Genomic DNA, 19,666 nt, shown 5'->3' on the forward strand with positions numbered 1-19,666 from the left:
GGTTTGGGGACCATGACCGCCGGGATTCCTCTAGTCTCAGTCAGACCATTAAGTCTGGTCTTTTTATGAGAATTTGGGGTCTGCATCCCACTGATCTCCTGTTCCCTCAGGAGTTCTCTGTTGTGCTCCCTGTCAGGGCAGTCATCGGTTGTGGCCAGGCACCAACTAGTTCTTCTGGTCTCAGGATGATGTAAGTCTCTGGTTCATGTGGCCCGTTCTGTCTCTCGGGCTCATAGTTATCGTGTGACCTTGGTGTTCTTCATTCTCCTTTGGTCCAGGTGGGTTGAGACCAATTCATGCTTCATAGATGGCTGCTTGTTAGCATTTAAGACCCCAGACGCCACATTTCAAAGTGGGATGTGAATGTTTTCATAATAGAATTATTTTGCCAATTGACTTAGAAGTCCCCTTAAACCATGGTCCCCAAGCCCCCACCCTTGCTCCACTGACCTTTGAAACATTCAGTTTATCCCGGAAACTTCTTTGCTTTTGGTCCAGTCCCGTTGAGCTGACCTTCCATGTATTAAGTATTGTCCTTCCCTTCACCTAAAGCAGATCTTATCTACTAACTAATCAATAAAAAAACCCTCTCCCACCCTCCCTCCCTCCCCCCCTCGTAACCACAAAAGTATGTGTTCTTCTCAGTTTATACTATTTCTCAAGATCTTATAATAGTGGTCTTATACAATATTTGTCCTTTTGCCTCTGACTCATTTCGCTCAGCATAATGCCTTCCAGGTTCCTCCATGTTATGAAATGTTTCACAGATTCCTCACTGTTCTTTATCGATGCGTAGTATTCCATTGTGTGAATATACCACAATTTATTTATCCATTCATCCGTTGATGGGCACCTTGGTTGCTTCCAGCTTTTTGCTATTGTAAACAGAGCTGCAATAAACATGGGTGTGCATATATCTGTTTGTGTGAAGGCTCTTATTTCTCTAGGATATATTCCGAGGAGTGGGATTTCTGGGTTGTATGGTAGTTCTATTTCTAACTTTTTAAGATAACGCCAGATAGTGCTTCCATTTTTTGCTATTGTAACAGTGCTGCAATGAACACTGGTGTGCAGATATCTGTTCATGTGAGGGCTCTTATTTCTCTAGGATATATTCCAAGGAGTGGGATTGCTGAATCAAATATTAGTTTTATGTGTAGCTTTTTAAGGAAGCACCAAATCGATTTCCAAAGTGGTTGTACCATTTTACATTCACAAAGGCAATTTCTTACAGTCGTAAACTTACTTTTTGGCACTCTAATACAGCAACAGATAACAAAAATTTTAAGTTTTGTTTTGTTACTTAGCCATCTTTTCCAAATTAATTTTTGTTGTTGTTAGGTGCCATGGAGTTGGTTCGACTCATAGTGACTCTGTGTACAAGAGAACGAAATGCTCCCTGGTCCTGCACTATCCTCACAATTGTCGTTACACTTGAGCCCGTTATTGCAGCCATTGTGTCAATCCATCTCATTGAGGGTCTTCCAAATTAATCAGATGAATAAATTTAAAGACTATGATTTCCTTCTGTATGAAAGATTTAGAAACTGCCATAGGTGATTACTGTATTATGAGCTATGTTATTCAAAATGCCATCTGAGGTTTTAATGGTAAAGTTTTGGCTAGTGTGCTCTATAAACATTACATAAATCTATTGAATTAATTTAAAAATCCTTAAAAAAAATCAGAAGTCCTTAAGATAAAAAAATTCTTACTTCCCATACTAGACTCATTTTCCATTCTTAGAGCTGTAAAGATGGAAAAAAAGACAATGAAATGGCAAAGTTATCCTTGGCTGAATCATAAAAAATTTCAAACATTCGTATTTTCATTCATTTTTCTATAAACTACTTTTCTTCTTTAATTCATGTTAGAAAAATAGATACACTTGAAAGAGACAAAGAATGAATTTAGATTTTATTTTTTTCAAGAAGTTTATAATAAGTGCTGATTTTTTCACCCTGAAACTAACTTAAGATGCATGTGCTTTTATATATTTATATATATAAATAAAATTCTTTTAGGACTCCTGATTGCATTCCCAATGTCCAATTCTGAAAAAACAGCACAAGACATTTTTTTCTTTCCCGAATTAGCCCTTCAGAATAGACTTAGATGATTATTTGTCAGAAGATACACTAGATTTCCAGTTGACTTTCTTGTGTTTGGCTAAGAGAGACCAATATAGTTTAGCATTCCTATATGTTTCATAAAGACTTGAAGAAAGAAAACTATTTTTTTGATCTGTAGTTTGAATGTAAATTTCAAAAATACTGTGGTAAAAATTGATGTGAAAACCTGAGGGGAGAGAAATGAAGTCCTGATACATGCTACACTATGGATGAACTCTGAAAACATTATGCTGCGTGAAGTAAGTCTGTCACAAAAGAATATTGTATGATCCCAATTATACAAAATATCTAGCATAGGCAAGCGTCTAGAGACTGAAGTTTATTAGTGATTACCTAAGGGTGGGTACAAGAGAGGGGAAAAGGAAGACAAGTGCTTAGGGGATTACGGAGCTTCTGCTAAGGGTGATGGAAAAAATTGGGGAATGGTTAAATGTGATGGTTGAACAATGAGACGAATATAATTAATGTAATGAAAAATATAATATGAATGTAATTAATGTCACTGAACTGTACATGTGAAGATTATACAAATGAAGACTGTAGAAATGGCAAATGTTTCTGTTACCTATATACTTAACACAATAAATTTTTTTTTTTAATCTGAGGGAAATTATTTTTACTCCAATCTAATAGCTACCTGAGTGATGGAATACAGAAATTATCCCTAAGCTTTTCCACAAATAACTATCAGGTAACTTTTATATTGAGAGACAGCACACAAATGACACAGACTTATCACTAAGCTCTGTTTACTGGGCCTCTAGTGGGCAGCACAGCATATGAGACAGACCTTTGTTTTAATCTTGATTCTACCATTTACTGGATATGTGTTCTTGAGTTGGTTTCATAACCTCTCTGAGCATTTATTTGTCAAATGAAGAAAATGTAACTAACTCATTGTACTGTCCTAAGAATAAATGAGATATATATATATATAACATCTAGCACAGAGCCTGGCACCTAGAAGTGTATACTAAATGTTTACTTTATGCCAAATAATTTTCTAGATATATCTGTGAAGGAGGAGAGCCAATGTGAATAATATCACTCATAAAATGATAAAGGCCAGGATAAAAGTTTTAAGTTAATATTTTGAACAAATATGGTATGTATTATACTGTATTTGCAGACAAAGAATATAAGCAAATATAGTATTTTTATAAGAAATATATTTGAAGTAACATTTAACTTAATATAGTTCGTTGAAAATTATTAAGACTAAAAAATATATACCCATTGCCGTTGAGTTGATTCTGATTCACAGCGACCCTACAGGACAGAGCAGAATTGCCTCATAGGGTTTCCAAGGAGCACCTGGTGGATTTGAACTGCCGACCTTTCGGTTAGCAGCCGTGGCTCTTAACCACTACGCCACCAGGTTTTTAAAAAATATATAAGTTCCCATATAAAACAATTTTCAATTTTGAATTATTCAGTACTAGAAGCTATATATTTTCTTAAAATTGTAATTTAAATTTGCAAGGAAGATTTTAAGACTAATTGTAAATTAGGGCAAGTCTATTTCACTAACTACAGTATTCCAATAATCCAAAGTCATCTTTGAGCCTACTAAGACTGAAAATGACATCATAAACTGTATATAATCAATTAGACCTTGGAAGTTCAATATTAAAATTTCTATCTGGGTGGAGTTAAGAACAGAATAAATGGAAAAGAATGTGGACAATGAATAATCATTCTAGAGGGAAGTAGAAATGGCCAAATTCCTAGTTTCTATTAGACCATATTTCTAATAGATTTGTATTACATAGTCTTAAAAAAAAAAAATCCTGGAGTGAATGAAAGTCAGCCTTTGAGAATCATTCTCCCCCACACAGAATTAGGGACTTTCTTCCCAGACGAGAGAGAAGAAAGCAAGACATAAAGTAGGGTTTAAAACACACACACACACACATTATTTAATATGTTGAACACATGGATTACAATACAGCAAAATTCCCTAAACCTCCTGGAAACAAGGCATTAAATAAATGCCATATAATTTATTAATTCAATAAGTATTTATTGATTGATGATTGCTTTCCAGACACTGTACTAGCCACAAATAGTAAAATATTTTGGTCTAAGGCACATACCTTCATAGGTTTCAGGAGGTAATAAAATCAATAGTTCATAAAGCCTTTGTCTATAAACTACTGATGGTGTTTTCAAAGGACTTCCATATGTTTTTAGTATTGAAGTAAGCCTTAAATAAAAGAAAACGTATATCTTAAGTAGGTAAGTTATATAACAACGTACAAATACTGAACAGATTGGATATAAACATAAATTAGCTATACATATTATTCAACTTGTAAAAACCAAATTGGTTGCCGATGACTTGATTCCAACTCATAGCGACCCTACAGGACAGAGTAGAACTGCCTCACAGGGTTTCCAGGGAGCGGCTGGTGGATTTGAATTGCCGATCTGTTTGTTAGCAGCTGTAGATATTAAGCACCGTACCACCAGGGCTCCACTGTGCATGTTATTAGTGAACATTAAATTAGTGTTACTTTATTTTACCTTTTTAAAAATAAGGTATGACTATAAGATGTAAGAGAGTTTACAAGTGTCACACACGGATGTCATTCTAGTAACTTTTCTATCATACTTCATTTAAAAAAAAAAAACAGCTTAGACGTCAAAGGTCACAAGAACATTGTTTAGAAACTAAAACTAAATCTCAAAATTTACAACTTGGCATTTGTAAAACCAACATCTATTTATTATGTAGGAAAGTAATCAGCCAAACAAATAAACCAAAATAAGGAAGCCCAAATACCTACAGAAAAACCCAAACACTGTTAAAAAATAGTTCTGGAACGCCACCACCAAGTTAAGATGAACTCCAAAATATGCAAATCACAAACTCTCTTTTACTAAAGCACAAACTGAGTCAATGTTTACTAAAAGTTCTATTCACAAAACCTTTCTCCTTTCTTTACCCTCACCTTTCACTTTCATGTATTCTTTCCTTTCTGCCCACTTTCACTACTGGTGTTAAGAAATCACTTTACTGATATCCATCCAACTAACAAATATTTATTGAAGGCCTACTCTTTGTAAGTCACCATGTTATCAACTGGGCTATGGTTCTATCTCTTTTAGCAATATAGAAATTGAATGGAATTACTTTTATTCTTTTACTGGAATAAATCCTCTCTACACTCAAGGATTCTAGGTTGTCTAAGAAAATCTGACATTTATTCATTTGTATGTCCTAGAAAACGACTGCTTGCTATTCTAGTTTCTAGAAGAAAAATTACCTATTGACTAGCCATTTTATTTTAAAAAGTTGGGTCTCTTTTATATCTTTCAGCTTGGTAAATATCATACGGAAAACATAAAATCTGGGTAGAATTTTAGAATAAATCCACTGCATTTTTGTGTTTCTCTAAAACCAGATGAGAAAACTATAGCTAACACACAAAAACTATTTCAATCATATCAACAAGGTGTTAAGAAATTTTAAATTACATTTTAAAAATCCCAGCAGTATTTCTTTGGTTTAAATACAATAAAATTTAGTTCAAAGGAATGTGCAATTTTTAAAAAGAAAGTAAAAATGAATAGAACAAAAGATTTTAGAAAAGCACAGCATTAGGCACTTTGCGGGGACAAAGGCACCCATGGAGGCTTCTGCTTCCATTAGAAGGGCAGATTAGAGTCTCTGAAGGGTCTTCCTGCTACTGAGATGCTGTATAAAAGATACTTTGCATTGCTAGGCTTGCAGAAAAGGACTTTTCCAAAGCCAACCTCTCCTGCCCCAATTAAACAAACAAACAAAACCATAAAATGAATAATGAGCTAAAATTAGAGTGGGAATACAAATACCAATACAAAGATCTGAGACTTGGCTTGCGCCCCTGGCAAAGTAGAGGTGATAAAGTGGTGCTTCCTGAAGGGGGCTACAGCAGTCTCAGATCCTGGCACAGGCAAAGGCATATCATATTAGACTCAGCTTAAAAAAGAATTAGTAAACTGGAAGACAGAGCTGAAGAAATTACCCAGAGTGTAGCAGGGAGACAAGAAAATAGACAATATGAAAAAGAGATTAACAGATATGAAAGGTCTAAAATCTGTCTAATCAGAGCCTCAGAAGGAAAGTTTTGAGAGAACAGAAAACAGGCAAAATTTGAGGAGATAACAGCCAATTTTCCACAACTGTTGTTAAGGTCTAAACCCAACAAAATGCAACGAATAGGATTAAAAAAGGATAAACCCAACAAATGGGATTTGAAAAAAAAAAAGCCACAAGTTGCCAATTAAAAGACAAAAAACCTGTTGCCGTCTAGTTGATTCTGACTCATAGTGGCCCTATATGACAGAGCAGAACTGCCTCATAGGGTTTCCAAGGAATGGGTGGTGGATTTAAACTGCTGACCTTTTTGTTAGCAGCCTAGCTCTTAACCACTGCACCACCAGGGCTCCAAATTAAAAGACAGAGATTGTCAAATTCAATTTTTAAAAATCCAACAACGTGCAGTTTCTAACACGGAGATACACCACACATATATTAATCACAAAGATAAGACTTTTTCAAAAAGTATTACTAAGAATAAAAAGTGACTAGAAAATTCATGAGAAAGAAATAATTCCAAACTTCTATGCTCCAATAGCCTCAAAATATGAAAAAGCAAAAATTAATAAACTATACAAAGAAACTAACAAAGTCACCATAAGAGAGGAACAATTGTAATACATCACTCTCAATTACTGAGTAGTTAAACAGAGAAAAAATTAGCGAAGACAGCACAATGGAACTTTTTAAAAACTGTATTTGCCATAGCACAAGTCTCAACTACTTAAAAAAGACAGGTAACATACAGTTCATATTCACTAACTACAATACAATTAAGTTAAAATCACTAACCATAAAAAAAAAATTCCATACATTTGGAAATGAAAAATCATACTTCTAAACAACTCAAAGAAATTTTAACAAAAATTTTTTAATATTTAAGAATAAAAAATAATGCAAATAATACATATCAATAGTTTCAGGATTCAGTAACTGAGACTTCAGAGGAAAATTTATGGCCTTACATGCTTATATTAGGAGAGAATTAAGATAAATTCAGTTAGCTAGGCATTCAATTTGAAAAAGAGCTTTAAGAAAACTTAAGAAAGCAGAAGGAGACAATAAAGAACAAAAATCATAACATCTGCCTGGCTCCCTTCTTAATAACGAGTCAAATAAAATACTTAATACATGGGGGAAAAAAGAACAATAATCAACAAATTAGAAAAACATCAGCCTAGCCAAAGTTATTCTCTGTAAAGATTAATAAATAGATAAACCTCTATGTGTAATGAATCAAGAAGAACAAAAGAGAAGGCATAATGAAAACATATTAGGAGTGGAGAAGGTAACATTATAGGCATAAAACAATTAAGATGGGAAGAGAATATTATCAACTACTTTATCCTGAAAAATTTGAAGATGTAGATGAACTGGGAAAATTCCTGGATACAAGTATCTCGCCTAATTTGAGTTAAACAAAGAAATAACAACAACAACAACAACAAAGAAAACAGATCTTAAATACTCAAAAACAATTAGGAATGGAATTTGTAGTTAAAAAATCCATTCATGATTTAAAACAACAACAAATTTGGCCAATTAGGAATAGGTTACTTTCTTAGCCTCATAAACAGTCTCTACAAAAAAGCCCGTAGCAAACAGCACTCTTAGCAGTGAAACATGAGAAGCAGTCCCTTTAACCAATCACTTCTATTCAGTTTTAAATGATAGTTCTCTAGTTAGCATATACGGGAAGACAGAGAATATGAATGAATGAATATATGTGGATTAAAAGGAGAAATTAAAAAGAATCTACAGATAAGTGTTTAGTAGAGGAGATTTACCAAGATGGCTAGATATAAAATAAGTTGCATTGTTATATACCAACAATAAAGAGAATTACATATATATATTTTTTAATATTTATTTTACAATAGCAATGGAAAGTGTAAAGTACCCGGGAATAAATTTAATAAAAAACATATAAGACGTTCATGCAGGAAAAATCTGCATTTTATATAAGTTCTAAATATCAGAAGAGAGGTTATCATGTTCACGGGTATTGTAAAAATAACAGTGTTTTTCAAATTTATCTACAGGTTCAGTGTAATTCCAACTAAAATTTCAACAAGATAAAAAGTGCAAGAAGGGCCAAAATATGCCTGTAAGAGGAGTAAGATCAAAAAGCCTGCTCTAAAGGATACTAAAATTTTTTATAAATTAAATAATTGAACATACCAAAGAAACAAAATAGACAGCACCAAAACAGATCATGTTTGTATGGAACATTATACATGACAGAGATGAATGGCAAATCACAAGGGAAAGTATGGATTTTCTTTAATAATGTATGGGAGAACTCGTTACCCATATTAAAAAAGAAAATGAATTGGCTCTCTACCTCACCCTAAACAAAAAAATCAATTCTAGATGGATTAAAGGTTTAATTGTAAAAGACAAACTTTAAACATTTTAGAGGGAAAAAAAAAGAAAGTATCTTTGTAGTACTGCTTTCTTAAAAATTTGACATTTAAATCAAGAACTTGTTTTTAATCAACTAGAAAATATTTTTAATACTTTAATAGCTGTCAAAAGATTAGTATCTAGAATATGTAAAGAATTCCTATGAATCAATAAAAAAGGACAAATAACCTAATTAAAAAAATAGGTTAAAGGCAGGCATTCCACAGAAGCGGAAACATTGAAGAACACTAAATACATAAAATAATACTTAAACCATTAAAAAAAAACCACCAAACCCAGCGTAGTTGAGTTGATTCCGACTCATAGCGACCCTATAGGACAGAGTAGAACTGCCCGATAGAGTTTCCAAGAAGTGCCTGGTAGATTCGAACTGCTAACCCTTTGGTTAGCAGTCGTAGCACTTAGCCACTACGCCAGGGTTTCCCTTAAACCATTAGGAATCAGAAATGCAAATTAAAACCACAAGAGGGTACCATTTTACATCTATTAACCCAGAGCTAAAATTGATGTCTGAGTAACTGTTGGTGAAGATGTAAATCAAGGTGTACTCACAGACACTATTGGTAGAAATATGCAAGAACTTTAGAAAATAATCTGGCATTATCTTGTCAAGGTGAAGATAAAAATACCTTTTGACCTAGCAGGTTGACTGGTAGGTACATACATTAGAGACCCTCTTCACATGTGTACCATGAGATATGAATAAAAGTGCTCATATTAGTACTGGCTTTAACAGCAGAAAACTGAAAACAACCCAGAAGTCCAAGGATAGGAGAATGAATAAGTTGTTGTGTATTCACACAATTAAATATTATATAGTAATTAAAGTGAATGAACTCACACATGGATGAAGATAAGAAACATAAAAATGGTGAATGAAGAAAAGCCAAGTCCCAGAAACTAACAATATGACACCATTTGTCTCATCGAAAACCAACAAAACGGAACAATGCATTGTTTAGGGAGACACGTGTGATAAAACTTTTTTAAAATCCAAGGGGACGACCACTATAATATTCAGGATAGTGGTTATCTCTAAAGAAAGGCAGGAAGAAATATACTGGAGAGGAGCACACAGATAACTTCAATAGTATCATTAATGCGTCAGGTGTCAGCCAAACTCGGCCTACTGCCTGTATTTTTGTACATAAAGTTTTACTGGAACATAGCCGGGATCATTCATTTACATATTATGTATGATTTTCGAGTTGCAACAAAAGAGTTGAATAGTAGCACCAGAGACTGCATGGCCCTCAAAGTCTAAAATATATACTCATCTGGCCCTTTATAGGAAACCCTGGTGGTGTAGTGGTTAAGTACTACGGCTGCTAACCAAAGGGTTGGCAGTTCGAATCCGCCAGGCGCTCCTTGGAAACTCTATGGGGCTGTTCTACTCTGTCCTGTAGGGTCGCCATGAGTTGGAATCGACTCGACGGCACTGGGTTTGGTTTGGTTATTTTTTGGCCCTTTACAAGAAAAAGTTACTGACCTTTGTTCTGGCTGTCTTAAATTCATAGGTGTTTGCTTTATTATTATGCTTTATAAGCCATTATAGCTTAATGTATTTTTCTGTATATGTAAAATATTATAGCATAAAACACTTTTGGAAAAAACCTTCCCTAAACTACATACTCTATTAATTTGGAAAATTACACATGCTCATGATAAATACTGGTTTTTTTCTATATTTTCTTATCATATTTGTTTAATTCAAACTTCTGAAAAATATAAACAAAAAACTATAAACTGCTAACAAGCATCTATTTCTTACAAACACAGAAAAGCAGTTACAAACCAATAAAGTGCATACCTGAAAAGGTTAACAGGCTTAATATTTAATTTCTTGGTTATATTTGACTGTATGGAAGATATACTCTCCACCAAGTCATTTTCCTTTCCTTTTATACGTATTACTCTTTCAAGGTACTAACCTAAAAAAACACACAACTAAATGATCGCTTTCCTTTGCAAAAGGAAAATCATTCACCAACCATAGAAACTTGGCCTCATTAATACACTTAAAAGATATTATACAATTAGAGGGTTATACAAATCTAAATAGCTGATCCTTACTGAGTTAGCAAATCCACAGCACAAGGAAGTGGTGGAAGAAGGCGCTGAATTACTTCCTCAGTCAGGAGATCACCACAGTGGGAAACAAAGCTCTTAATAGCTGAAAAAGAAAACAGACTTTAACTCAGCATAATGTAATCAACTGTGAAAAGAACATTCAATTATGGTACATCACTCACATTTTACTAGAAGAATAAAGAAATGTATTAAAAACAAAAAATTACTGAAACTCTAGTATAAAAACTAATGTCTAATACTATTACAAGAAAACTCTCAAGACTACTAAGAGAGACCATCAAGCATGTTAACAAAATGATGCTTCCTATGGTTTTACAGTACTTAGCCCTTCATTTGGAAACCCTGGTGGCATAGTGGTTAAGTGCTACGACTGCTAACCAAAAGGTCGGCAGTTCGAATCCACTAGGTGCTTCTTGGAAACTCTATGTGGCAGTTCTACTCTGACCTATAGGTCACTATGAATTGGAGTCCACTCAATGGCAATGAGTTTGGTTTTGGGTTTTTTAGCCCTTCATTCGGCTCGGTAGTAGAGGAAATTAGCTTAGGTTCTTAGTTTGCTTAGATTTAGTTTGCCAGTCCTATACTAGTTTCTGTGGAATCAGGCTGACTTTCAAGTTAACATGCTAGATTTTTACAGGTTTAACATAGTATCTGAAACAGAGGAGTTTCTATAAGAAGTTATTCTATACATAGAGTAAAACAAATAGTTTGAAGTTAGACTGAATTTCAAGATCAATTTCGAAATTAATTTTTCTTTTTTAAGGGTATTATAAATGCCATGAATCTTAATAAACAAATTCAAGGCTTCCATATCTTTTCAGGGGTTCCCATTCCTTAGTTCAACTTTTCATAGTGGAATACTATTTTTCATGGTCTATATGTTGTAAAAGGGTACAATTTTATTATCTAGACTAAATGAAAACCATATTTAACCAATGCTAATTAAATCAAACCCTACTGTTTTTGAAAAGAGGAATGCCTACTTAAGATAAAGCAATCTCAGCGTTTCACAAATGGATTAGACCTGATAAAACACACTATCCTAAAGATGAGAACTTGAAATCTGGTTAATTATATGATTATCATCACCAACTGAACAATTACGTTCAGTTACAAACATCACATTTTCCTCCCTTAACATTAAATGAAACCTATAAGGATGCGTAAAGCCAAAGGGTGGGAAAAGTCAAAGGAAAGGGAGAGAAAAGACTAAACTCTACCTACCACAGAGTGCACCAGCTCGTCCTTCCAAGGTTACCTGCCAGGTAAATGAATCTCCTCTGCTTTTCTCCGTTTCTAAATCTTTAGGAGATACTGGAAAGACACACTTCCACAACAGCAGAACTCGAGCAAGGTGGTGACTGACAACCGCAGGACCTATAATTTATTCAACTTATTACTTGTAAAAGAACCAAAATGTTACTCTTTGAAACCCTATCATTAAGCAGGTACCTGAATCTTAAACATTTTTCATCTGCTACTGCAATACATTGTCCATTTTCTTACCTTGTAGTTCCAAAAGAATCTACTATTGAATGACTTACTCTGAAGGCACTACAGTACAGAGAGAAAGGAACACTAACAGAAGGCTTGGGCTCTAGTGTCACTTCTTCCACTACTGCTGTGACCCCGGTGAGCCTCAGTTTCTTTTAACTAAAAACAAAGATAGTACCACCTGCACGCACTGCTGTTTCCAAGGGTTGGTGACATCCAAATGACAGACTGCACTTTAAAGTGCTTAAAAAACTCTAATGTACCAACAAATGCGAGGTACTATTACTAACATAACAAGCAACATTGCATCCCTGGTCCTGAGGGTAATGCTACCTTTTCATAGGAACAAGTTACAGGCCAAGAATCAGGTGTAATAAATCTGAATACTTTTTTTTTTTCTTTTGAAGGATTTAAGAGCAACAACATTTATGAATTGAGGGCTAGGACATAAACCTAGTAATCAAAGACATTATACAATAACAGCATTATCAATTTTTTAAAAAAGAAGTATAAAAACCAAAAAACCGTACCTTTTCTCCCCACGTAACTTTCTCTAAAATTCTGGGGTTATTTTAAAATTCCCCTAGAATCACTCCCTACTTCTCATTTCCTAGTTCTGCTGACTGTAGGTCTTTCTTCAGCAGTATACCAACACAGCAAAGTGCTGCACTGGGCTTTAGAGGGAGACTTCTGAGGCGTCTAACACCTGGCCCCACCACTTAATAGCTGTGTACCTTGGATAAGCTACTTAACCTTTTTGTGCCTCAATTTCCTCATTTACAAATGGGAATAACAACAGTACCTACACCACACAGAGCAGTTTCTGGAACTTACACGCGTTTACATTTAGACCCCTGCCTTGCTCATGGTAGGCATTTATATAATGCCTGATATCATTTTGATATCATTAAAAAAAATCGCCTTACTTGCATAGAAAGAGGTAAGAGGTTACTGGAAAAATGAAAGGGCAATTAAAACTTATCTCTCTCTTAACTCATGCAAATTAGATTAAAAGATAATTTCTCCATTTTTCTTCTGACGTTTTTAGCCATAAGCTATATGTTAATTTTACCCATATGCTAATCCCTATAGCAAAATAAGCCTGATTAAACTCCTTACTCACTACTCTCTTTGATGAAGTAGTACTAAAAACAACTAGAGTTGGATTAAAAGAGGTAAAGAGGAGTATGGCAATTAAGAATAAGTGACAGTTCACTACTGAGGTTCAACCTTCAGCCAAAGATTAGACAGGCCCATAAAACAAAACGAGACCAAAGGGGCACACCAACCCAGGGGAAAGGATTAGAAGGCAGGAGGAAACAGGAAAGCTGGTAATAGGGAGCCCAAGGTTGAGAAGTGAGAGTGTTGACATGTCGTAAGGTTGGTAACCAATGCCACAAAACAGGATGTGTACTAATTGTTTAATGAGAAGCTAGTTTGTTCTGTAAACCTTCATCTAAAGTACAATAATAAAATAAATAAAGATGTATCTACATTGAAAAAGTGATAGTAAGAGGTTTGTGTTTGTGTATGCGTGTGCATACACACACACACAGTCACATAAGATGGTTTGTGGGAATAGAGAAAAATCTGAAAGCAAAATTTAGTTGGACACCAAAAAAACAATGGTGTGGAATCACTGGAGTACCTACAGTTGAGAAAAATTTCACAAATATTTACCATTGGACCCTTAAGATATTTCACTAATAGTGGAGTGTAGCATCTCTTTCCTAGAGAGGTATTAAGATAATGTCATTTCAGAGTTGAACTGTTATCAGAAATGAGTTTACAGTAATCATATAAAGTTAAAATATAAAGAAGAGTAAGTTTATTCACACATTTTTTTTTTAAGCACAATATTGTATCTAACAAAAACACACGCACAACACTACATCCACAGACATACAAGACACAGGACACCTTTAGGTGAATCAAAGTTGTTTTATCAGATAATTTGGGAAGTGTTGAAAAAGGTTCAAATAAAACTTGTAATTCACATTTAAGGAATGGACTGAAATGTGGTTTACTTAAGTTTACATTACTTTAGAATAATGAATGTATTAAAAATAATGAAGAAAATTATAAACCGATACCCTCTGAACTGCTAGGGCATTAATATATCCTAGGCAAGGGTAAAACTGATAATAAAGGGAAAGAATGATACAGAATAAAAATGGAATAAAGTCCTAGAAAAAAGAATAATTAAAAAATTATAAATTTTAATCATTTTTGGATATTGATTACTTATATGCAATATAAGATGATGTACTAATCTTTTTTTTTTTTTTTAAAAGGAGAAAGGATCACTTGGCATCTTCCTCCATTAGAAGTACCCTGTCTTGAAAACTTGTTTATGAATTTATTTGCCCCTTTTACTCATCAAGAATATGGTAGGCATGAAACACCCAGCCAAAAGCAAAGAAAAGCTTTTGTGAAATGATAATCTATGCCAGGGGTCAATAAACATTTTCTGTAAGGAGTCAGAGAGTAATTTAGGCTTTGTGTCTCTGTTACAATTACTCAACTGTCACTGTAGCACCCAAAAGCCACAGATAATATGTAAATGAATAAATGTGGCTGTGCTCCAATAAAACTTCACTAATGGACACTGAAATTTGAATTTCATATAATTCTCATTGGCACAAAGTAGTCTTTTGTTTCCCCCCCCAACCATTTAAAAAGGTAAAAACCATTCTTAGCTCCTAGGCCAAAAAAAAAGAGGCAGCGAGCCATATCTGGCCCATGGTCTAAACACAGATCTAGTCCAATAAATCTGGTCAATTATCTCAAGAAGAGTACTTACAGTAATTCTTCATTTATGACTGCTTATTTTAATTTCAATTTTTTTTTTTTTTTTAATTTAACCTCCTTTTAGATCAAATTACGTCACAGGTATCAAAATGATTTGGCCAAATCCAGCCAATTTGTTTTTTTATTTATTTTGATGTTGTTGAGAATATTCACAGCAAAAAATACACCAATTCCAGTTTCTACGCAAACAAATCAGTGACATTGATTCACTCTTCAACTTGTGCAACATTCTCAATTCCTTTTCCAAGTTGCTCCTCCCCCATTTACATAAACTCACTGCCCCTAAGGTTCCTATATAATCTTTCAAGTTGCTGTTGTCAATTTGATCTAACATAGATGCTTCTTAAAAGAGCATAATGCTCAAGACAGACATTTTTTACTAGTTAAGCTAAACTACTGTTTGGTTTTAAGATGGCTTCAGGGGATATTTTTGGTTTAAAGTTTAAAGATTATCTCAGAGTGATAGTTTTGGGGGTTTATTCAGGCTCCACGGCTCTACAAAGTCCGGAGTTCATGACAATTCGAAATTCTGTTCTACTTTTCCACCCTTTTGATCAGGATTCTTCTATACCAATTTTGTTTTATATCCTAGCAATAATTTATATGACTATAAAATAAACTTACAGCAAAATATACCATTGATGAAGCATTAAAATTAAGTTTCAAAGTTCTATGAAGTAAACAGTTATGACCATAAAATAATTACTGATTCTTTTTAATTGTGCTTTACATGAAAGTTTACAAATCAAGCCCGTCTCTAAGGCAAAAATTTATATATACCTTGCTATGAACTCCTAGTTGCTCTCCCCCTGAGACAGCACACTCCTTCTCTCCACCCTGTATTCCCCGTGTCCATTCAGCCAGCTTCTTCTCCCCTCTGCCTTCTCATTTCCGCTCCAGATAGGAGCTGCCCACATAGTCTCATGTGTCCATTTGAGCCAAGCTCACTCCTCACCAGTATCATTTTCTATCCCATAGTCCAGTCCAATCTTTGTCTGAACAGTAGGCTTTGGGAATGGTTCCAGTCTTGGGCCAACAGATGGTCTGGGGACCATGACCTCCAGGGTTTCTCTAGTCTCAGTCAGACCATTTAGTCTGGTCTTTTTACGAGAATTTGAGGTCTGCATCCCGCTCTCTCCTGTTCCATCAGGGATTCTCTGTTGTGTTCCCTGTTAGGGCAGTCATCAGTTGTAGCCAGGCACCATACAGTTTTTCTGGTCTCACGCTGATGGAGTCTGATTTATGTAGCCCTTTCTGTCTCTTGGACTCACAACTACCTCGTGTCTTTGGTGTTCTTCATTCTCCTTTGCTCCACGTGGGCCGAGACCAATTTGATGCATATTAGATGGCTGCTTGCTAGCGTTTAAGACCCCAGACACTACTCATCAAAGTGGGATGCAGAATGTTTTAATAGGTTTTATTATGCCAATTGACCTAGATATCCCCTGAAACCATGGTCCCCAAACCCCCACCCTGCTACACTGGCCTTTGAAGCGTTCGGTTTATTCAGGAAACTTCTGTGCTTTTGGTTTAGTCCAGTTGTGCTGACCTCTCCTGTACTGTGTGTTGTCTTTCCCTTCACCTAAAATAGTTCTGGTACTATTTAATTAATGGATACCCATCTCCCTCCCTCCCCACTCTCATGACCATCAAAGAATATTTTCTTCTGTTTAAACTATTTCTTGAGTTCTTATAATAGTGGTCTCATACAGTATTTGTCCTTTTGCAACTAATTTCACTCAGCATAATGCCTTCCAGATTCCTCCATGTTATGAAATGTTTCACGGATTCATCATTGTTCTTTATCAATGCACAGTATTCCACTGTGTGAATATACCATAATTTATTTATCCATTCATCCGTTGATGGGCACCTTGGTTGCTTCCATCATTCTGCTATTGTAAACAATGCTGAAATGAACATGGGTGTGCATATATTTGTTCATGTAAAGGCTCTTATTTCTCTAGGATATACTCCAAGTAGTGGGACTGCTGGATCGTATGGTAGTTCTACTGCTAGCTTTTTAGGGAAGCGCCAAATCGATTTCCAAAGTGGTTGTACCATCTTACATTCCCACCAGTAGGTAGTGTATAAGTGTTCCAGTCTCTCTATAACCTCTCCAATATTTATTATTTTGTGTTTTTTGGATTAATGCCAGCCTTGTTGGACTGAGACAGTATCTCATTGTAGTTTTGATTTGCACTTCTCTAATGGCTAACGATCCTGAGCATTTCCTCATGTATCTGTTAGCTGCCTGTAATTACTAATTCTTAATGAATATAATTCAAATGAGCCCCATTCCCTTCAATGTAGCCACCTTACTAGTGTTGCCATTCCTTAAGATAATTATAGAATTGCTTTCAGGGGCTCTGATATATTTTCTTGCCTATCTACATTGTGCAAAATGATTTTTTTTTTTCTGAAGATGAATATGAATGATTTCTGAAAAAGTCAGTCATTCATAGTTGAGTCTGAAAGATGGTCAAACTGGCTTATCCTACTTATGGGTCCTAAACTGGTCTTGAAGAGAAATTCAAAAGAGGAGATCTAAAAGCATTTTGAGCAATGGAGTAAAGACATAGCTTACTAAGGTGACTACTAGAAGAAAACGTTTGCATGAACATTTAAATTTTGGTATGTATTAAAAGTTAGTCTTGTCAAGCCACATATTAAAATGTCTTATATTCAGAATACACAAAGTAATTCACAGGTATGTAGACCTTCCATAAGACTTACCCAGTGTCATCAGAGAGGCAATCAACAGCCATCCAGCTTGTGTGCGCTGAGCTGAAAGGCGACTGTTTTGAGAAGCAGAACATAGCAAATCCTCTGCTAATGCCATAATAATCTATTAATGGTTAGAAGAATAAGGTTTAAAAAAAAAAAAGGCTTATCAGTTTATAGGTTACTAAAGAAATGACAGCAACTAATAATAATCTCTTGCAATATTATCACATATAATAAATATAAGTGACGAAGGACTGTCATTTGTGTAGACTATACTACAGGACTGTCAGATAGGAAAGTAAAGAAAAAAATATTAAGTATCGAAGGTTTAATGCTAGTGCATTAGGCAGTACACAGCAACTCTATAATTCTTTGTACAACATATGTAACAAAATTGTAAGACTGTTCAACTATAGCTGTACAGAATTAGAATTTACTTTTAGTTTTAAGCAACCCTATAATTCTCCGCACAGCATATATAACAAAATTGTAAGACTGTTCAACTACAGCCGTACAGAGTTAGAACTGACTTTTAGTTTTTAGCAATTATTCACCCAGATACATAATTACCAAAAAGTAATCTCCCTTTTAAAAATCCTGCATACCTAAGTGACTAAAACAGTCTTTCCAGAGGCAATATACTATTGTAGTTAAAAGCAGCAAAACAGTCTCACATTATAATAAGTTTCACAATAGCGTAGGATTCACTAAAATATTATATTTTAAAAGTCTATGAAATAAGTAGTTATAAAATAACAGGGAGGAAAAATTAAATGTCTTACATTTAAGGATAATGCATATTTAGGCAGTACGAAGGCCAGCAGGCATCTGATAACCATCTCTGTTACCAATCACCTCTGGAAAAGCAGCAAGTACTATGAGCCGACACATCTGCCAACACTATGGATGACAGCCTGTCACCTGTGTTCCACAGTTAAAATCTCAAACCTTTCCAAAAAGCCAGTAAACAGATATTGTTTTCTTTGATACCCCCAGTTGGCTTACTCAAAAACATGTCTAGACTAACTTCATTGGTAGTTGCCAGCTAACCAGTTTAACCAAAAAATGTGCAAACAATATTCATTGTTCTCATATTGCCTATAGTTTTTCTTTCTCCTTTTTCTTTTATATAAAAATTCAACTTTTGTCTTTAATGGATGACATTATTTTATTGATTGATCTCCTTTATATGCAAGTAACAGTGTGCAAATACTTAACTAAATGTCTTTGAGTTATTCTTTGATACCAGTTATACCCAGCTGGAATTTCGAAAACATTTACCAGAGAAATATCATTAAAACTAATTAAAGTTCTATATAATGCTATTAGATTAGTGGTATGTTTCAGGTACAATTTAAATTACAATGGTTTTTATAAGATGATTTGCGAATGCAACTTTGATATTTTATCTCTAGGGTTTCAAACCAGTTTGTTCTGGTTCAACCCCCTGGTGAGAATTTCCATTTCCACCCCAGATACAATGAATCAGAATGTATATTTTAACAAGATCCCCAGATGATTCTTTTTATACATAATCTTTTTAAAATGTAGATTCTGATTCAGTATATCTGGAGTGGAAATGAAAACTCTTTCAGCAGGGGGTCAAACCAGAATGAACCAGTCTGAAGACCTGGTTATCTCTAAAGAGGAAGGCTAGCGTAGTTTAAAACAACCAATCAACTTAATACTAATTTAGGTTCACCAGCTGTCTATATAATCAACGGATTGCACTCAAAAAGAATGAGGACAAAACAAATCAATCTGGGTGATACCAGGACAAGTGGATACTCTCTCAGAAGAGAGTTCAAATACAATATACCCAACCTATTGCTGTCGAGTAGATTCCGGCTCATAGTGACCCTTCAGGACAGAGTAGAACTGCTTGGAGGATTTCCCAGGA

At 34.7% G+C, this 19,666-nt stretch overlaps 1 protein-coding gene across 4 annotated transcripts in view; it reads right to left on the reverse strand.

The window, feature by feature from the left end:
* The window catches only part of HEATR5A (HEAT repeat containing 5A), a 141,367-nt gene that overhangs the window by 79,724 nt on the left and 41,977 nt on the right, over positions 1–19,666 (reverse strand). For all 4 annotated transcript variants that reach the window (XM_049897447.1, XM_049897448.1, XM_049897449.1 and 1 more), the window contains exons 11-14: positions 17,776–17,887; positions 11,959–12,111; positions 10,717–10,816; positions 4,229–4,338 (exon numbers count right to left, since the gene is read on the reverse strand). In XM_049897447.1, coding sequence (XP_049753404.1) covers positions 4,229–4,338; positions 10,717–10,816; positions 11,959–12,111; positions 17,776–17,887 — 475 coding nt within the window. The remainder of the gene's footprint in view (positions 1–4,228; positions 4,339–10,716; positions 10,817–11,958; positions 12,112–17,775; positions 17,888–19,666) is intronic.

The sequence above is a fragment of the Elephas maximus genome, chromosome 10, assembly GCF_024166365.1.
Source record: "Elephas maximus indicus isolate mEleMax1 chromosome 10, mEleMax1 primary haplotype, whole genome shotgun sequence".
Lineage (NCBI taxonomy): Eukaryota > Metazoa > Chordata > Mammalia > Proboscidea > Elephantidae > Elephas > Elephas maximus.